Source organism: Penaeus vannamei, chromosome 7 (assembly GCF_042767895.1).
Source record: "Penaeus vannamei isolate JL-2024 chromosome 7, ASM4276789v1, whole genome shotgun sequence".
Taxonomy (NCBI): Eukaryota; Metazoa; Arthropoda; class Malacostraca; order Decapoda; family Penaeidae; genus Penaeus; species Penaeus vannamei.
Genome location: NC_091555.1, coordinates 5,046,542 through 5,066,541, shown reverse-complemented (window position 1 = coordinate 5,066,541; position 20,000 = coordinate 5,046,542). Strand labels below are relative to the sequence as shown.

Below are 20,000 nucleotides of genomic sequence, written 5' to 3'. Positions count from 1 at the left end.
GAATGGTGTACCGGTATCTTCGTTTTATGATATATTCGGTTTGTTCGGTGTCCTGAACCGTTATGTAGTGTTGATTATTTTGTACCAATTTTGTTGGGGAATAGTTTTAGTTTCACACAGATGTACAGTCTTGCATTTATTAGTCTTTTGGTAAATGTTTCTAATGTTGCGTTCGGAACTGCTTGTCTTGCTTGTCCAGACATCTTGTCCAGGACCAGCAGGACAAGTGTGCCGCGTTCGGAACCACCAAGACCCTTTCTGCCCAGAATGCAACCTGCTCGAATTTAAACATTACTTTTTTATCATACCGGTGTCTTTACTTTGCACGCTGCATTGGTTTTGTAACTCTTTTGATGCATATTTAACTTACCTGCAACTGACAAACACGAAAATATCCATTGATAAGATCAATAAAGGGTCAAAAGTACCCACCAATATCTTATGGTTACCTGCAATTGTCATTGTTTACATACAAAATCTATTGTGATGTCATCTCATCCTGCTCGCCCACCTTCGCAGGAGGGCGAGTTGGATGAGCTAGACTACTTGTCCGGGACGAGATAGTGGAGGTTCACGAACGGTCAGAACATCTTGTCTAACTGGTCTGGACGAGATAGACGAGCAGTTCTAAATGCACCATAATATTTCTGCCTAACAGATCATGGTGATATTGAAATTGTTGGATTCCACTCACCATCTGCACTGTAAATATGTAGGTTTTATTGTGCAGAACCCCCCCAACCCCCCATTAGCGACAAACTTGGCCCTGCTAACAGTGGAGGGCATGGAAGGTACCAGGTAAATCACTGGGTAGAATATGAATAATCTACACAAAATCTAGTGCATAGTGTGACCCCAAAAACAGAGAGAGAGAGAGAGAAACAAAGGATATTTCACATATTCACAGCAGGAGAATGTCAGATTTTGCAACAGCGCTCCTTCATGGAGGTTGTATGGTCTCTCCTGCCATGAATACATGGAGGATTCTTTATTTTCCTGGGTGGGGATTTGGGGGTTGCAGCCCCCCATGAGGGGGTCCCAGGGGGCACGGCCCTCTCCATTAGCCAATATTATTCATTTGACAATATTCACATTTTATCCTGCTATTTCCTTAGTACCTTCCATGCCATCTCCTGCTATTGGGGCCATGATTATGGGGGTTTGGGAGGGTTCTCAGCAATAATTTCTATATATTTGGAAACAGGAGTGAGAGGAATCCAACGATACCAAAATCATCACGATCCAGTAGGTAGTCGTATTAGAAAAAATTGTGTCTTTCTTTTGATTTCCCACAATGTATTATGTATGAATCTCTAGATATTTTCCATCTCAAATGGTATGGATGAAAGTATTAGTAATATTTATAATGTGACAGCATCCCTCTTAAGGGAATTATTATTCCCTATTACTACAGCCAATCTTAGGAAATCCATGAACATTGGTATATGAATCAATAACTTTACTAAGCTGGGGGCTTTGCCCCTAGACCCTTATTCTATCACCGGACTCCCCTATCTGGGGCTCCAGCCCCAAACTCCCACCTGATCACCGTTGACTTGCCCTCTGTGCAGCATTGGTGGTAACCTATTTTCTTAAATTTTAACTTCATTCTTTGCATGTCCAGAGTATATCATGTATTAGTGAGTGGACTTTTCTCTTTGATTATTATAGTGCCATTACAGTTTCCTGTAAATGTAAACCAAACTTTTATGTGCTGCACAACTTTCTTGTTATCAATTTTTAAAGGTAACATGTATTGTGTCAGTTTCACAGAGCCATATGGTACCTTGCCTGTAATGAACAGAACAGAAAATAAGATACATCATCAATGGGTTTTTCTTTGAAAGTTGGTAATGACTGTACATAATCACTGGACTAAGGTAATATCTAATGACTCTATAACAAAAGGGAAAAACTACCCTTACTGATACTTGAAATAATCGTTCAGGCAAAGAATGATATGAGAATAGAAGAAAACAGGTTGCAACAAATTCCACACAGAAAGCAAGTGCATGATGTTTGGATGGGGGTCTGGGGGCAGAGCCGCGGACAGGCAAATGCAGAGATTGGTTAGGGTATTAAGAACGTTTTTGGATTTACCAGGAGTGGCTGGAGTAGTAGGGAATTGGTCTCAGAGGAATGTGCTCACTAAGCAAACAATCACCAATACAATGTAATATGCATAACAGCAGATTGCACATATCATGCTGTGAATAACTGAAACAGATAATGGTAATTACAAGGTTGGATTCTGCCAGCACAGAAACCATACATAAAATTGACTTTGTGAAGCTAAGTTATAATATGACCGATCTTTGTCACTCTTTTAGGAATGCACTGTGGTTTTAATGTATTTCTCATTTTCAATTTTCATTAAGATATGCTAAGATATATATGTCTTATTTGTAGATTCTTTATAGATGTTTTATATTAGCTGTATCTAGTGAGAAATATTTGCTACATCCATATGTTGCTACTGTGCTAGCATCTGGCACATTGAACAGTTTTACTATTACAGTACCCATTGTGTCATTTGGAAGTCAGTGAGTTAAAAGTTCTATTAGTGGTTCTGAATTCTGACACACATAAATATTTCATTGATCATTATCTCTTGATGAACTTGTTACAATCCCAGGGATATTCCTAAATTCTTTAAAGTTTAGTTACCATGCTCTAGCAGCACATACCTCGGGAAATCAGAGATTCAATATCTTTTCCTAGCCTCTGCATTCCTTTACCGTTCATTAAAAGTTAAACCTGATTTATAAATCTAAGAATATTGCACATCATAATGGATGAATCAACCAGTTAGGAAATATGGCAATTAGTAGTGGACATGGGGTCAGAGCCTGCAGCTTGGGATAGACCATAAACAGGAGAAGGTCTAGGGTTGAAATTGATTCAGATCATCCATGACTTCAATGACTCTTTAGAAGTTACTGTATTTTTAGTGTATTTCTCTACTTCAAATACAGTGATCAGGTAGGGGCAAGGGGCAGTCCCCACTTAGGAAAATATGATAATCAGGTATGAGTCTAGAGGCTAAATTTCCAGGTTAGGAAGATTTTTGGTACATATAGCAATGTTTATAGATTCCCAAAAGTACCTAATCCTGTTGGTTGGAGTAAAAAATGGTTTGAGGGGTACAATCACTTCATAAACAACAAGAACATCATTATCGTCAAAACTTTAGGAAACAAATGAGCCCAAACAGAGCACAATAGGCAGTAAATATAGATATATCCAATTTTAATTATAAAATTTTGATAAGATTTCATGAATAAGCTATAGGCTGATCTTGAGGCAAGGTAAAATGCTTGAAACAAAGCCATTGGTTTGAAAATATATTAACAGTCCCAGAAAAGTTTATACATTGCTATTAGCAGCTGATCATTCACTTAGTCTAATAAACCATCCATACATTGACAATGTCATGTTTTTCAACTTTTTTAATGAATGTGACTTGTCTCCCACATATATTGAAAATATCCACACACATACAGGTAGCAGGCCATACTGAACATAATTTTCAAGCACCGACTCATTTTCACCAGTTTACTGCAACAGATTGTAAAATATCTAGATGCACACACAAGCCACTAGTAAATGTACCTCCTTTCATTCGGCAAATAGGCCAGGTCTGCAGGCCTATGGTTCGTTTTAGGGAACTTTTTTGGAGGTTAACCCATTTTCTACCACAAATTGCTCCCCTTGCTAAATTTCTGGCTCTGAACTTGGTTGACGATTAGCAGCTAATCATGATTGCGAAAAAATTAGCCTGTTTGGCTTTTATTTAAAGACTTCTCTTGCTTATTTTTAGTTTTTTTAAAGTAATGATACATTCCTCCTTTATTTGTAATTTATTGTGAATTGATTGTTTATTATAGTTCTCCTTGTTGATTATTTTCTCACAGCAAACTAACATATACATGTTTTTTTCCTCAGAGGAAAGACTACACATACAAGGGCCATGGTGACAGTGTGGACCAACTGTGCTGGCACCCCACGCACTCAGAACAGCTCACCTCGGCCAGTGGGGACAAGACAGTCAGAATATGGGACACAAGGACACACAAATGCTCTGCCACTATAAATACGAAAGGTTAGGGATATTCTATGTACTGTTTCTTTTCTTGCCAAGTTTCATTTATATATGTCTTTCTTTCTTGTTTTGTAGTTTTTTTTATTGACCTTTTAATTTTGAACTAGAGATAAGTTCCTGAATAATAATGAAATATTTTTTTACCAGTAGTTTGAATGAGTAATGTAACAAGTTTCAGTTTCAGCTGTTGCTCTCAGTGACAAGTTATTCATAATGTTTCCTTGTACATAACAGGATATTTTCTTCACATATTAGGATATAATGTTTGGAGTCTTCAAAAAGATGGAAATATTTTTATATCCTTGAAAGAACTATTTTCGTTCACAGTATGTCATGTAGATGAATAGCGTTGAACTGTTAATATCGTTCAGTAGTACAAATGCATTTTAGAATGCATATATTGTTTAACTCAGAACAGCTGTCTTATGTTATTTGATGTAATGACTATTTTTAGTGTGATTATAATGCTTTCAGCAGATATTATACCATAAACAGAAAACATATATTTGTATATTTGTTTATTTCTTTCTTATTTGTATATTTTTATTGTTATTGTTTTTTTTTAGAATTCAGTTAATCTTTCAGGTGAGAACATCAACATCACATGGTCCCCAGATGGTCAGACAATTGCAGTTGGGAACAAAGAGGACCTGGTGTCATTCATAGATGTCCGTAGCCAAAAGATCCGCCACGAGCAGCAGTTCAAGTTTGAGGTCAACGAGCTGTCATGGAACAATGCAAATGACCTCTTCTACCTCACCAATGCTCAGAGTGGGCAAGGATATATTCATATATACAAGTGGGTAGAATTGCTGTTGGAAGTGACTGGTTGTGTGCTTGTGCATTTTGGTTTCCATTAGATGTTGCAGAAGTTTCAGTTTACAAGAGTTCATATTGCGCAGACCAATATTTTTCTTCCCTTTGTATAGCATAGGCATGAAGAATTAACCCTTATGCATCAGAGTTTGTGCACTGATCCCCTCCTTATAATCTGATTACAACTGTGCATATTTATTTTGGGGGATCACTTTGTAATATAGATATCCACAGATGTATCCTGCCGAATTTGAGAATTTTCTTCATCTCTTTAGGTTCATCTTGATCAGTGGTTCTTAAGCTTTTCAGAGTCATGGATCCCAGTGCAGTTTTATTCTAAGGAATCTCATAATCACATATGACAAAGTAAATATTCCATTATAGTTAAACAAGGAACTCAGTTCTTTGTTTAACTATAACCATTTTATAAGTTAACTCTATGGGAAAGTATCTTGTAAGGATTAGTTATTATGTTTTTGATGATTCCTCATGTCAACTGAGAAATCTGTGGGCTTATAGCGGGTTCAGATCATTGGAACTATAAATTGAGAATAAAGAAGAGAGAGAATGGAGAAGTGTAGACTCATGAAGGGATATCCATTAGGAGACAAAATGATTTGCTTTAAGGGATAGGGAGACAAAAAAAAAAAGCCTTAACAGTGACCCTGATTGCATATCTGGTCTTCCTGAAACACTCTTCTTTTCACTGACAAATTACTGACACCCAACCAGATTCTGTCTGTCATTGATATTGATCTATGAATATAATAATTCATATAGGTGATTTTATGATGCCAGATAGTTAATAAGTCATCTTAGAGATATATTTGTTTGATGTAAACACATGTTGAACCCAGTAATGACAGGTAAAGTCTGGTGATGACATGCATGCTTTAGAGAATGCTGTTCATTACCTAGGTGATTGTCCAGCTTATGGTTTACCAATAAGAACATGAATTCCTAATATGGTGAGGCATTACTCTGTGTATGATAATATTTGTCATAACATGGTGGGTCATCACCTGTTGCCAGTGGATTAACAAAGTATGCTAGTAAACAAGATATTTTTTGCTCAAAACTTGATATTGTAGTGCAACACCTTTTTCTGATTTGTTTATTTTTCTGAAATCGTAAAGTAATTAAAGTGTTACAATTGTTTATTGTTTAACCCATGGCATGGATAGCCCAAAATAGTATCCTCACAAGCCATCATGATGGATGCCGTTAATTGTTCAAATATCACAAGTTTTCGAGTTGTAGTCTTCCAAAGTTGTCTTAAACCCCTGTTTTTTATATAAAATAGTCAGTTTGTCCATAATCAAATACAAGGGACTTCTAATTTTTATTTCATGCAGGCAATATGAAATTGACTGTGTAATAGCAGCAAATGTACCCAGTTTATTTTCTGATTCCATTAAGGAGTATTTATATTTATGATATTATTATATATAGGGGATAAATAGAGGTTGCAGTTGGAAGAATTTACTATGATATAACGTTTAGATTACTGGTTTATTAGGATTTTAAAGAAGTATGACAGTAGTAAAATGCTACCATAAATTACATTTTAACCCATTAATGCTGGTATATTTTGATGCCGAAAATAAAAGATTCCGGGCGACCACAAAATTGGCGGGCAGGGCTGCCCCGGACTCTGCCGGCCGCCCAGCCACGGCCCGCTGCTGCATCGGAGCACGAGCCCCAATACAGCGTTACACTGGCAATGTTTATTTTTTTGGGTGTCTCATATGTGGGACACCTGTCGTTAGTGGGCTAACCACTTCCGACCGAGTGACATGTACATACAAGCCATGGCTGCTGTGGACCATTTAGTGGATAGTATCACATCATGACCATTCCCAGGCTGCTGGATCATCAGATGGAGCTTGTTTTTCTTTGATAGTAATGTCATAATTTCAGTGGTGAAACTTTTAGAAAATAGCACCTAAAAGATAAAACTTTACATATATATATATATATATATATATATATATATATATATATATATATATACATATACATATATACACATATATACATATACATACACGCACATATATAGATAGATCCATAGATCGATAAATGTGTTTATTTATTTTATTTATTTTTTTCTTATTTATTTATTTATTTATATATATATTGAAATATAAGCTTTTAGGTGCCAAATGTTGTCCGCAAATTATCAAATAAGTCAGGCTCAGATTGGGGAAACTGTTGACGCACACCAACAATCCCACATTAATGACCACTAGCCAATTTTTTTTACCCAGCATTAATGGGTTAATATTTTTGGATAATCATAAAGATATTTCAATCATAATAAGCACATTATTTTCATTATTCCTTACAGCTACCCAGAGATGGAGTTGGTGCATTCTATCCATGCCCATCCCGGCAACTGCATCTGTATTAAGTTTGAACCCCAAGGTAGATACTTTGCCACGGGATCCGCCGATGCTCTTGTTTCTATATGGGACGCCCAGGAACTCTACTGCAAGAGGACATTACCTAGGTAGGAAGGAGCTGCTGGTAAAGATATACTTCTGGTGGGTCAGGGACTGCTGAAGAATGAAAGTAGATATTCCGATTGTGAGTGAGCAGTGCATTATGCTGTATCCTCACTGGCAGTGAGCTGCAAATGGGGGCAAGCCTATAAATGTGGCAGTAAGTGAATGCAGGCTAGCATAAGAAGACTTTGCAGTTAGCATTTTTCTCTCAGACTTCTTGGCTCAATTATTTGCTCAGGCACAATGCATGAAATAATGAGTTCAAATAAATTTTACTCACTTTACTCATCGAAGTTTATTTAGTGAAGAAATCGCAACAAGACAGTCATGCTTGCCAACACCTGCTGACTGCCAGTTTGGATGCAGCATTATTGTGGGTTTGTCTTAATTGAAAAAGATAAAGGAGTTCTTGTTACACTTTATTTACAGTATTTTGTCTTAACAAAGAACAGAAACAGCTATTTTAAGTAAGAGCAGTATCAGAAGCAGAATTTTTAAAGTTTTTTTTTTACTAAAGGTAATAGGAATATATGCATATCATTCCTAATGAGTGTATTTGCAAGGAAATTTGGTATAAAGTTTAGTAATGTTTTTATATATCTGAAATGTCATGATTTTGGATGAGAAACAACATAATAAAGTCCATGATAAATAAATCATGGTTTACCATCATGTCTTTTTAGTTTTCATGAAGCAGAATATTTATAGAAAAAAGTAAAAACAGAAATCTGTGGTGTTTAAAAGCATATTAAGTTACAGGTGTTGATGACTCTTATGAGTTAATAAATGCAGGTAAAGTATTAACTAATTGTTTGTGGAGAAAAATTATAATAATGAATATACAGTTGTCGATTGCTGTTGGTTTCTGAGAACAGCAGCATCAACAAGATGCACTAAATATTGCTTTTAATGTGAGAAAGTCCTCCTTTGGTACTTCAAGATAAATGCTATTGGTATTTTTTTCTTGTTCTTATAAGTTAACTACAACATTTGTAGTGAACATTTTTTTTACTTGCTCTAAGGTACAGCAGTTTCTTTTATAAAATGACTCCTTAATAGTAGAATAAACTTGGATTAATTTAATATGAAATTCAAGACATGCATTATTAGGGATCATGATTCCCTTTTTATATAGGCTAAGTTGTTAATAATCTTGTGCAAAATGGTCCTCAGTGTTTTATGTGTAATTCCCTTACAGCATCTAAAGACTATTCATAACCTACTGGTGTCCTTTAGTTATCAGTTTTGTTTATGCCGGGTAGTCAGTTACTGTGTATAGCCAATATTACATATTTAATTCACTACTAGAATTTTCATGAAAAAAGTTTTATTATTGCTTTCACTGTTAACCCGTTGGATCCTGTTGCGTCACATAAATCACTGCCGATAATACAGGCAGTGGGTTACATATCCTGGGTGTGCAGCGCGTAGGCCAGGCGTGTGCAAACACTTATGAGTGGTGACAAGACTGTGCCTCTCCGTTGCAAAGTAGTTTCGTGCAAACTTTTAAAACTTTTTTACCATATTTGTCCATAAATGTCTTTTGGTTTGCTTTATGCAGATGGTAATTATTTATTTTCCATGCACAGACTTGACTCCATATTATATATCTATGTAGTAAATAACTCACGGGGGGGAAAAAATGTAACATTTGGTTATTTGTGTCATTTTTTTCCATCTTTCTTTTCTTTCTTTCTTTCTTTCTTTCTTTCTTTCTTTCTTTCTTTCTTTCTTTCTTTCTTCCCCATAATACAACCTTCGCCGCCAGCCACAGTCACAGGAATACAATGCTGAGCATGGATATGGAATTCTCTTTAGAGCTGGTGCTCTTCCAGTCATGGCTTACACACCTTATGTTCCACATTCGTTTATCAATGGGAGTAATGCAAAAGCCCCCTTCTAAGTGCCAAATGAGTCTAATCACACTCCAAGAGGTTTTTGTACTCGTGTTGAGTCTTTTCTGTCACCCTGGCCTTTGCTCATGATGGCAGGTTTGTGTCACCCAGCCAGTGGCTATTTTCTCCAATAACAGGATGTTCACGTCACCCAGCCCTCGACCCAGTTTTTTCCATGACGGGACAGTCATGTCACCTGGATTGTAGGGGTTCTTAACAACAGTATTGACTAAAGAAAATAAGAAAATTCAAATGAATTTTCTTATTCAGTGCAATAAATATAGCAATTATATTCAACATCACCATTATACTGATGACTCATTACTTTTCTTTCAGATTGGAGTGGCCTGTTCGTACTTTGAGCTTTTCCTACGATGGCCAGCTTTTAGCATCAGGAAGCGAGGACCAGACCATAGACATAGCACACGTTGACACAGGGGAGAGAGTTGCACATATTAGTGTGGCTTATCCAACCTTTACTTTAGCTTGGGTAAGGAGCTTAGGAAAATTTCAAATATGACAGCTGACTTTATTTATATTTTATTGACAAAGGAGTATGAGAAGTGCTACTTAAAGCTATGGTTTGCTGACCCAAATCACCAGAGTAAATTGAGTTGAATTATATAGACCATTTATTTTTCAAAGAAAACAACAATTTAATAAGCATTTAAATTACAGGAAAATTTTTATATGCAGGGTTAGTTTGAAGAAAATAATTTATAAATGATTAAAATTAGTAAACAGCCACCAAAAATATTGTAGAACCAGGAAGGTATGGAAAAGTGTTCAGCCACCTGTGCTTTACTAACAATAAGAAACATGTAAACTATCTGGTCTTTAGATGGTTTGCTTAGTCAGGAAATAGGAACAAGGCACTCACATGTTGTAAATAAGTGTTAGCAGTTATAATTGTCATCTTATATTTATTTGTATTTATGAAATGTTTTTCTTTTCTTCTTCATCTTCTTTCTTTCTTACAATTCCTTTTCTTATGCATTTTTCGTGTTTTTATGTTACCTTCCCCTCCTCCTCTTCCTCCTGCCTCCCTTGTCCTACATTGTACTCTCTTTCCCTCCTCACCCATTACCTCTTCCTCCTCCTCCTCCTCCTCCACCTCTTTCTCTTTCTCCTCCTTCTTGTCCTACTTATCCTCCTCTTCCTCTTCCTCTTTCTCCTCCTTCTTGTCCTACTTGTCCTCCTCTTCCTCTTCTCTTCCATAACTCCTCCTACTCCTCCTTCTACTTCCTTCTATTCCTCCTCTGCCTTCTCCTACTCCTACTTCCTTCTCCTCCTCGTCCTCCTTTTTCTTCTTCTTCTTCTTCTTGTCCACCACCACCACCACCACCACCACCTCCTCCTCCTCCTCCTCCTCCTCCTCCTCCTCCTCCTCCTCCTCCTCCTCCTCCTCCTCCTCCTCCTCCTCCTCCTCCTCCTCCTCCTCCTCCTCCTCCTCCTCCTCCTCCTCCTCCTCCTCCTCCTCCTCCTCCTCCTCCTCCTCCCCCTCCTCCTCCTCCTCCTCCTCCTCCTCCCCCTCCTCCTCCTCCCCCTCCTCCTCCTCCCCCTCCTCCTCCTCCCCCTCCTTCTCCTCCCCCTCCACCACTACCACCACCACCACCTCCTCCCCCTCCTCCTCCTCCTCTTCCTCCTCCTCCTCCTCCTCCTCCTCCTCCTCCTCCTCCTCCCCCTCCTCCTCCTCCCCCTCCTCCTCCTCCCCCTCCTCCTCCTCCCCCTCCTCCTCCTCCCCCTCCTCCTCCTCCCCCTCCTCCTCCTCCCCCTCCTCCTCCTCCTCCTCCTCCTCCTCCCTCTTCTCCTCCTCCTCCTCCCCTCCTCCTCCTCCTCCTCCTCCTCCCCCTCTTCCTCCTCCTCCTCCCTCTTCTCCTCCTCCTCCTCCTCCTCTTTCTCTTCCTCCTCCTCCACCTCCTCTTCCTCCTCCACCCCCACTCCCTCTTCCTCCTCCACCCCCACCCCCTCTTTCTCTTCCTCCACCCCCTCTTCTTCCTCCTCCTCCCCCTCTTCCTCTTTCTCTTTTCGCTATTCCTCCTCCTCCTCCCCCTCTTCCTCCTCCACCCCCACCCCCTCTTCCTCCTCCACCGCCCCACCCCCTCTTCCTCCTCCTCCACCCCCTCTTCCTCCTCCTCCTCCTCCTCCTCCCCCTCCTCTTCCTCCTCCTCCTCCTCCACCACCACCCTCTCTTCCTCCTCCTCCTCGCCATCTTCCTCCTCCTCCTCCTCCTCCCCCCTCCCAGCTTCCCAATCTGTATCCTCCCCTTCCTTCACCTACAGATTCTTATCCTTTTTCTTCTTCCTTCATTCTCTCCTATTCATATGCTCCCTTCCACTCTTTATTCTATTACTCTTTCTCCTCTTCCTCTTCTCATTTTACCTGATCACATGCTCCCTCCCCCTTCTCCTCTTCGCTCTCTCTCCTCCATGTCCTCTCCCCACCTCTCCCCTTTCCTGCTGCTCCTCCTCTCCCTTCTCTTCGTCTTAATCTTCCCTCTCTTCCTCCTCCTCTTCTCCCCTCCCCTCCTTCCCCCTTCTCTGTCGCTTTCCCCCGCTCTTCCCATCCTCCTCTGATACCTAGGATATGTAATAGTGTTCTTTGTTTTTCTTTTCAGCATCCACGACTCTTTCTGTTGGCATATGCCTGTGATGACAAGGATGACCGTGAGCGAGACCGAGATGCAGGAACGGTGAAGCTTTGGGGTCTGTCCGGAGAACGGAGCTGATTTCTGGTCCTACTTTTTTGGTTTTGATAAATGTGATTTTTATTTTTATTTTATAAACTTGAGTAGGTGTAGTTGAGAGTACAAAAGGGAAGAAAGAGATACTCTATTGCTACATTGTACACCAGTCTTCTCTAAAGAGATGTTAATTTTGTTCAGTAAAACTTCGGCATAATACTGTATTACTGTAAGTCGTCATTAAATTAATAGATTATATGTGCATTGTTTGTTTCTTTGGATACATGGACACAAATAAAGTTTTTTTTAAATATGAATAGTTTATATTACCCAGAAATAATTCAAAGTGATTGCATTATCATTGTAGACATTCTTATCTGAAACATGTAATTTTGTTACTTATTTGTGATTTTATAAGGAATTATGTATGTTCAGTTGCCGTCTTTATATGAATTGCATATCACTTATTATTGTTGTTTCATATTAGTCTTAATCTTATGTAGTTTACTTGTGCTTTTATCAAGTAAGTCTCACTTTGGATCACACATTATTATTATTGTTATTATTATTTTCATGGTTGCTTTTATTATTAATAATATCATTATGATTAATATTATTATTACCAATGTTGATATTTTTATTACTATAATTTTAATTGTTATTATCATCATTATTATTATTTTTTATTTTGTAGTTATTATCATTATTTGTTTCCATTCTTATTATTGTTATTATTATTTTTTAGATATACATACTAGATAAAATGTATGATAAGGCTTGAAGATTTTCATTTAAAATAAATCTATTCTTGTAGTGGACTTCAAGGCAAGTCTGAGAGGCTGCATTGGTAAAGTTCTCATCATTTAAAAGTTCTTACTATTTCTGGTAGGCTTCTGTTATTCATCTGAGTTTAGAAATATCAAAAAGGTAAGTAAGGCTATTATTTCCTAAAGTATCAAAATAAGACCAGCAGCATGAGCACAGACAGTTACATTAGTAATTATGTGTTACCCTTTAAACAAATATGGTAAGGCTAATCCTATTAATGTTATGATCATCACATAATAGAAAAAGTTAGTGTGACACTAATGAACTGAAGGTAATATGCTTATCAGTTTTGTCAAGAATTCTTTTCAGAATTATAGTGACATTATATTGCACAATATAGCAATTGACAGCTCTACATGATTTAATTGTATATGCTGTGGCAAGAAATTATCGTGCTAAAAAAAGAAGAGTAGCTAAAACCGATTTGCAAGAAAGGCATCCCACAATAGACTAATACCATTTGCTTAGAAAGTATGTCTTTCCCATTAACTAGCCATACATGACAAAATTTCCAAGGATGAGCAAATGGTAAACAGCCAGCACCTGATAAATCATTGGTCAAAGGAACTGCTGAAACCGCTGTGCTTTAGATAAGTACCATTTCACTGTAATCATTCATTTTTAAAATTGGTAAAGGGGTTAGTTTGCATGATTCAATATTTTTCTGCCTATGTGATGCTACCAATCTGGGCCAATAGAGGGGTTAAGAGGGATACCATGCCCTTGGTTAAAATCTGGCTTCTCCACTGATATGACAAGTTAATCAACAAGGTAAAGATATTGGTCTTAGTAAAGTATGTGTCCACATACCCATCCCATATAGCCTAGAAACGTCTGAAATCGCTGAAGGTCAGCACTCCTCTTATAAGAGTGTGGGATAGGGGATGTTCTGCACCACGCAAGGAAATGGGAAATGGTGTCTAGCCCATATAGCATATTAGACACAGGATAAGTTCATGGAAATGTCAGAGGAAATGTATTAAACTGAAGTGAAGGAGCATCTATGATACCATCGATGTATTTACCAAACAACTGTCAGGGTGTACAGGACGCGGGTACACTAAATCATTTTAACCAAATCTCGGTACCCAAAAATATAGTTTCTAAAATAAAATAATCAGTCCTAAGTTCTGCATATTTACAAATGATCTGCATTCTCTTTCATTGTTTAAACATATTTGCAACCAGACTGACAAATATCATACATATATACTCTTGAAATGAGGGAACAATTCACATCTAACAATGATCATATTAAACAAAATTGCACAGCTTTATTTATGCGTTCTAAACACGCGATGTAGCAGGGAGATCTACTGTATGTCAGGGCAAAAGATATATGCTGTAAAAAAAAACGTTAATATATTATTCATTGTGAATGAGGCATAATATAGATCACTGCTGATTTAATCCCACGGCAAATTAGAATGACAGAATTAAGATGTTAAATACAACTAAGACTTGCGTAAGCACTGAACTGGTCAATGCTTCAAGCAGGAGAAACATGAAAGCGACTATCAATAATAGCTATGATAACATACTAATGCCTAGATCAGTAGTACTTAAACTCTTTCTCAGTGAAAGTCAACTTACTTCAGCAGTTTTCTTGATAATGCGATTAGTCTGTAATTTCTATGACTAACAGTGATTCGTTAATTCATCACATTTACATAAAAACTGGGAGTGTGCATTACTCGGCAAGAAAGCACCCATTTAAACGGTGTTTATGGAAGCTCCTATTCATTATGAATGAAAAGTATTTTGTAACAAGTATTCGACACTGCATCTGACAATCCCCTCTTAAATATTTAAAAGACAAAAAAATGTCCTTCTCATAAATGTCCCTATCTTAAACTATGAAAGAACATTTACACATTCGTTTTCTAAGCGTGTGTTTAGAGAAAATGTTTTCTGTACGTCACGAAGTTACTAAGGTAACTCTAATCATATGTTTATCGCCTTTGCTAAATATAGGTATACAAAGTTATTTCTAAGACGAGTTATCGCCTATTACGTAACAGGCTCAAGGCAAGATGAGTGCAAGGGTCAACGACTTTGGAGAAAACAAACCCCAAGCCAAAATGCTTTGTTGAAATGTTTTTTTGTCAGTTAAATACGACAAATCTATGGGAAAAAATATACAGGAGGGTAGACGAATGTGTAACGTTTTCCTTGCATATGTTTGTGTGAAGAAATGTCATTTCCTGAATAACTTGGGGATGTTTGCTCAGGGAGAACAAAGGTTCAAGCCCGTAGTTGTGAAAAATCATCACATAATTGCGCCTGTTGATAACCATAAGGAAAGTTCTAATACACTCTATACCGGTGCGAGATAGACATTTATCAGTCAAAGATGTCGCTAGTCTCTGACAAGCAAAGATATTGAGGTACGGTCAGTGATACCCGTGAACACCAAACGGCAACACCGACAGCAGGAGCGAGCGGGAAGGCTAAACACGCCTCAAACCTTCAACCACAGCGTGTGTTTTACCCTTTCATCAACCCCCTCTTCATTCCCCTGATTGATAGGCGTGGTAGAGGGAAAGAGGGGGGGATTATCTACCTCTCCAACTCTCTGGCTCGTCCCCGGAGGCTCGGGATAACCCAAAAACCTGCCCCAAGATCTCACAAGACTTAGAGTCCCTGGTCGTGCAAGGTAAGTGGGTGTGATCGTCATGCATCTTCACACCGACTAGGATCTTGTGGGCGTTGCTGCTCGTATCCGTTTACAGGGTGAATTTTCACAGGGATAAGATGGCGCTATAACCTTTTTTCCCGCTAGTCTTTTTTGTTAGTGGAAGAAAGGGGGGGGGGGAGTGATGCCCGAGTTGTGACAGAAGGGTATACGTGAGTGGGCTTGAGTGTGGGCTAACATCCGGTGCTTATTTTTAGATATCACGTAAGGACATTTTTATTAGGGTGATGTGTTGGAGGAACGAGGACGCAGTCAGATGCATACACAGACACAGACAGGCAGACAGACGTAGACAAAGCCAGACAAGTAGACGGAGACGGAGATTGACAGATAAAAGGAAACAGCGAGACGCACAAAAAGTGTAAGAGGGAATAAGAAAAACTGAAGAGCGCCGTTGGGAGTAACCGGGGCGGAATACAAGGAAAAGTTTGTACCCACGTGGTAACCAAAGATAATAAGTTACAGATATGAAATGTTAATCTTTGGAACGAAATACCCGAGGTAGCGATTATATGAACATGAAATGTTTAGTTATTAAAACAGATATGGGGAAACACACACGCACGCACATACATACACACGCACACGCACTTGTACTTGCACGCACGCACCCGCCCACGCAAGTGCAACAAATGTACATAATTGCCTACCAATCTTGCTATACATATATATCTGTCCATCTTTCTGTGTGTTTTATCTCTCCAATTATCTATCTGTGTTCTATCTTTCTATCTATGTATCTATCGGCACATATACATGCACACACACACACACACACACACACACACACACACACACACACACACACACACACACACACACACACACACACACACACACACACACACACACACACACACACACGTAACCGACGTAGCTGGAGCTGGACTTTCAAACGAGAAACGAAGGAACACCCACAATCTAAAAGCTGGCGCTGCAACGAAGAGCATCGTCGTTGGCGGAAACTAAACGTTGATTTGAAGTCCATTTAACACAACAAAGACAGACGTTATGCTCGTGATGTCATATTCATCCGCCTTTAATGGTTAACTGAAAGGTATATGGATAATAAATCGTTTAAACTTTTAACAATTGGATTAAGATCGTAAATATATCTAGGCAATTGTAGGTTATATAAATATAAATTTTATATATATTACATAAATATAAATTATATATAAGTGATATAGATATAGATTATGTATAAATTATATGAATATAAATTATATATGAATTCTGTAAATATAAATTACATATAATTTATATAAAGTCATATAAATTACTAAATGTAAAATAATGTTGGAATAGTAGGTAAGTGAATCATTAATTTAACAAGAGGGTAACATAAGTTAGGCTAAAGGACATTAAAGTAATTTTAAGTAATGTTCTATACAATAAGAATAAACAATTTGTTCAGGCTTCTTGAAAATGTCGTAATTTATTTGATCATAAATGTAACATAACATACTAGACTTAACAGGTGTAAAGTGTAAAATAACACAGATTTATCATTTTTAAGACCTTTTAATGTTTATAGGAGAGAACAGAAATTATACATAATAACATGGGGTTTGCCTGAATATGTAAAATATATAGAATATGTATATTATTTACCAAACCATTAAATTAAGATTTAACCTTAATACATGCAAAGAAAGTGTATTTGACTATTTCCTATCACTATTTTGTATGTACTTATGTTAAATCCACTCGATCACCTCTTCCTCTCCTTCCCTATCCTCTCTCTTCCTTTCCCTCCCTCTTCCCTCTTCCTATCCTTCTTCCATCCATTTCAAAAACGAAATATAACCCCAACGTAAGAATAGAAGATAAAAGTATAAGTATTTTTTATTGTTTTTTTTTTCTTTCTTTCTTTCTTTCTTCCATGCCTTATTTGACTTCATTGTTTGTATTTTATGACCGTATTTTAGTGGCAGGTTGTTGTTAAATTCTTATTTATTACAACACGGGTCGGGAGTTCGGCTTTTAAGACTCGGGGGGGGGGGGGGGGGGGCGTGTCACTAATGTGTTACTGTTGGTTTCAATTTGTGTTGGTTGTGTTACTTTTTTATTACTGCTGCTACATTTTTTAAAAATAAATGATGATTATTACATTTGTTGTTGTTGTTATTATTATTATTATTATTATTATTATTATTATTATTATTATTATTATTATTGTTGTTGTTGTTGTTGTTGTTATTGTTATTTTTATTGTTATTATTATTATCATTATCATTATTATTGTTGTTTTTATTGTTGTTATTGTTATTATGACTGTTGTTATTACTACCATTATTGTTGTTAATAGTAGTAGTAATGGTAGTATCATCATCTTTTTCATCATTATCATTCCCATCATCATTGTTATCATCATCATTATCGTCATAATCATAATCATCATCATCATCACACACACACACATCACACATCATCATCATCACAATTATCACTATCATTCATTATTATTATCATCATCATCATCATTATCATTGTTATTTTTTAAACTGTTATCATTATTGCTATTATTGTCACTATCATTATTATTACTATTTTTATTGTTATTATCATCATTGTCATTATTATTATTATTATTGTATTACTATTGTTGTTTGTTAGTATTGTTGTTTTATTGTTGTTTTAATTTCATCATTGTTGTTATCATTATTATTGTTGTTATTATTATTATTATTATTATTATTATTATTATTATTATTATTATTATTATTATTATTATTATTATTATTATTATTATTATTATCATTTTGTTGTTATTGCATTTCTGTTGATGGAATTGTTGCTGTTTTTTCTGTTTTTCTTTTTTAATGGTACTTTTTGAAAGGATATCGTTATCATTATTGTTATGTTGTTATTAGTTCTTAACACATAACTGTCAAGCTTTCATTTTTGTTTCGTGGTAGCAATATAACTGATTTTCCTCTCGTGTGCGTGTACAAGTGCGCACACGCGCGCGCGGGTGTGTGTGTGTGTGTATCTGTACCTGAGCCTTTATGCCTTTACGTAGTGTGTCTCCTTGTGGTCGTGCGTGTATCTGTGTCAGTGTGTGTGTGTGTGTGTGTGTGTGTGTGTGTGTGTGTGTGTGTGTGTGTGTTTGTGTGTGTGTGTTTGTGTGTGTGTGTTTGTGTGCCTGTGCACACGCGGGCGTTTGTGTATGTATCTGTACCTGAGCCCTTATTTCCTTACGTAGTGTGAGTGTCTCCCTGTGTGCGTGCGTGTATGTGTGTCAGTGTGTGCGGTGTATGTTGTCATGAAGCGGAGAACTCATGAATGGATGAGTAAGTTTATAAAAACGTGACTTTCCTGGTGATTGCATGACTGTGCGAGTGGCTTCACTTTTTTTTTTTTTTTTTTTTTTTTGCATGCGTGTGTGTGTTTGCATAACAGCATTTTATATATAACACGTTGGCCCATTATATATAGTAAATCAGTTTAAAAAGTCCAACCGTTAGTTCGCTGGTACAGGAAAAGTCGGGGATATGCAATGTTGATATTGTTGCCAGACGCGGCCGTTCACAACAGAGCGGCGAAGTTAAAATCAATCAACGAAATTTGCATAAATTTACCGTAATCACACGCCTGGTAGAGTTTGTATGTTAAATTTAACCCAGAGGTATATTTTCCCCCTTTTTTTGAAATATGAAATTGCTATCGCGAGAGAGATATTTGCTGAGAAACGAGGAAATTTTCGGGATGGCTGACACTTGTTGATGCGGAGAAGCTGCCGCAAGATTTTCTGTGGTAGGCCTAGAGACGGAAGCGAAAAAATGGCATATTTGCTTCTAATAATATTCCCTCCTTGTGGTACTGTCAAGAGGATGAGTCGTACTGTCATGCAGAATGCATGTACATTTCGTATTGTAATTCAAGAGTAGTGTATATCCTGTAATTCGCTTGTTATCATCGTTTAATGAAAGGACTTGCGTGTGAACGAACGTGTTCATTTAAGAACGATCTTTTTTTTTTATTAGGGTTATTACTGCCAAGCTGAACAAGTGTTTAAGTATTAAAAAAAAAAAAAGGGTTTTGCAAGAAGCGAAAGCAAGGATAAAGACCGTCGCAAAGTGGTTGATTAAGTTGATAGATGTAAACAATTTCTCGAGACATGAAAGGCAAATGCTCCAGCTCTCTCTAACAATTTGTTTCGCTCGAGACAAAAGGGAGAATATCCAGGAATAGATATAGATAAGATATTTTGTTTTTGTTTGTTCAGTTTTTGAAGTTATAAAGCAGAATAGATATAGATTAGATATTTTGTTTTTGTTTGTTCAGTTTTTGAATCGTTACAATACTACATTGCATATAACCTACTAACAGACAAACAAAAACATAAACAGTAGCATATCAACAGGTATATTATGAACATATAACACTGAGGGAAAGGATTTAAAAAATATCCTCAGGTGTAGTGGATCGTGAACTACATGACTAATGACTCTGTGACGATGCCATGCTC

General features: G+C 37.3%; 2 protein-coding genes across 2 annotated transcripts in view; both read left to right on the top strand.

Annotated features, from left to right (window-relative positions):
- Positions 1-12,316, top strand: part of tex (THO complex 3 homolog tex) — a 12,732-nt gene extending 416 nt beyond the window's left edge. Inside the window, exons 2-6 of the mRNA XM_027361979.2 lie at positions 3,946-4,102; positions 4,688-4,901; positions 7,269-7,430; positions 9,657-9,810; positions 11,938-12,316. Of these exons, the coding sequence (XP_027217780.2) occupies positions 3,946-4,102; positions 4,688-4,901; positions 7,269-7,430; positions 9,657-9,810; positions 11,938-12,048 (798 nt within the window). The 3' untranslated portion in view covers positions 12,049-12,316. The remainder of the gene's footprint in view (positions 1-3,945; positions 4,103-4,687; positions 4,902-7,268; positions 7,431-9,656; positions 9,811-11,937) is intronic.
- Positions 12,317-12,688: 372 nt separating this feature from the next.
- LOC138862209 (transmembrane protein 53-like) overlaps positions 12,689-20,000 on the top strand; it is a 71,323-nt gene continuing 64,011 nt past the window's right edge. The window contains exon 1 of the mRNA XM_070123449.1: positions 12,689-15,487. The gene's annotated coding sequence lies outside the window, so the exon portion shown is untranslated. The remainder of the gene's footprint in view (positions 15,488-20,000) is intronic.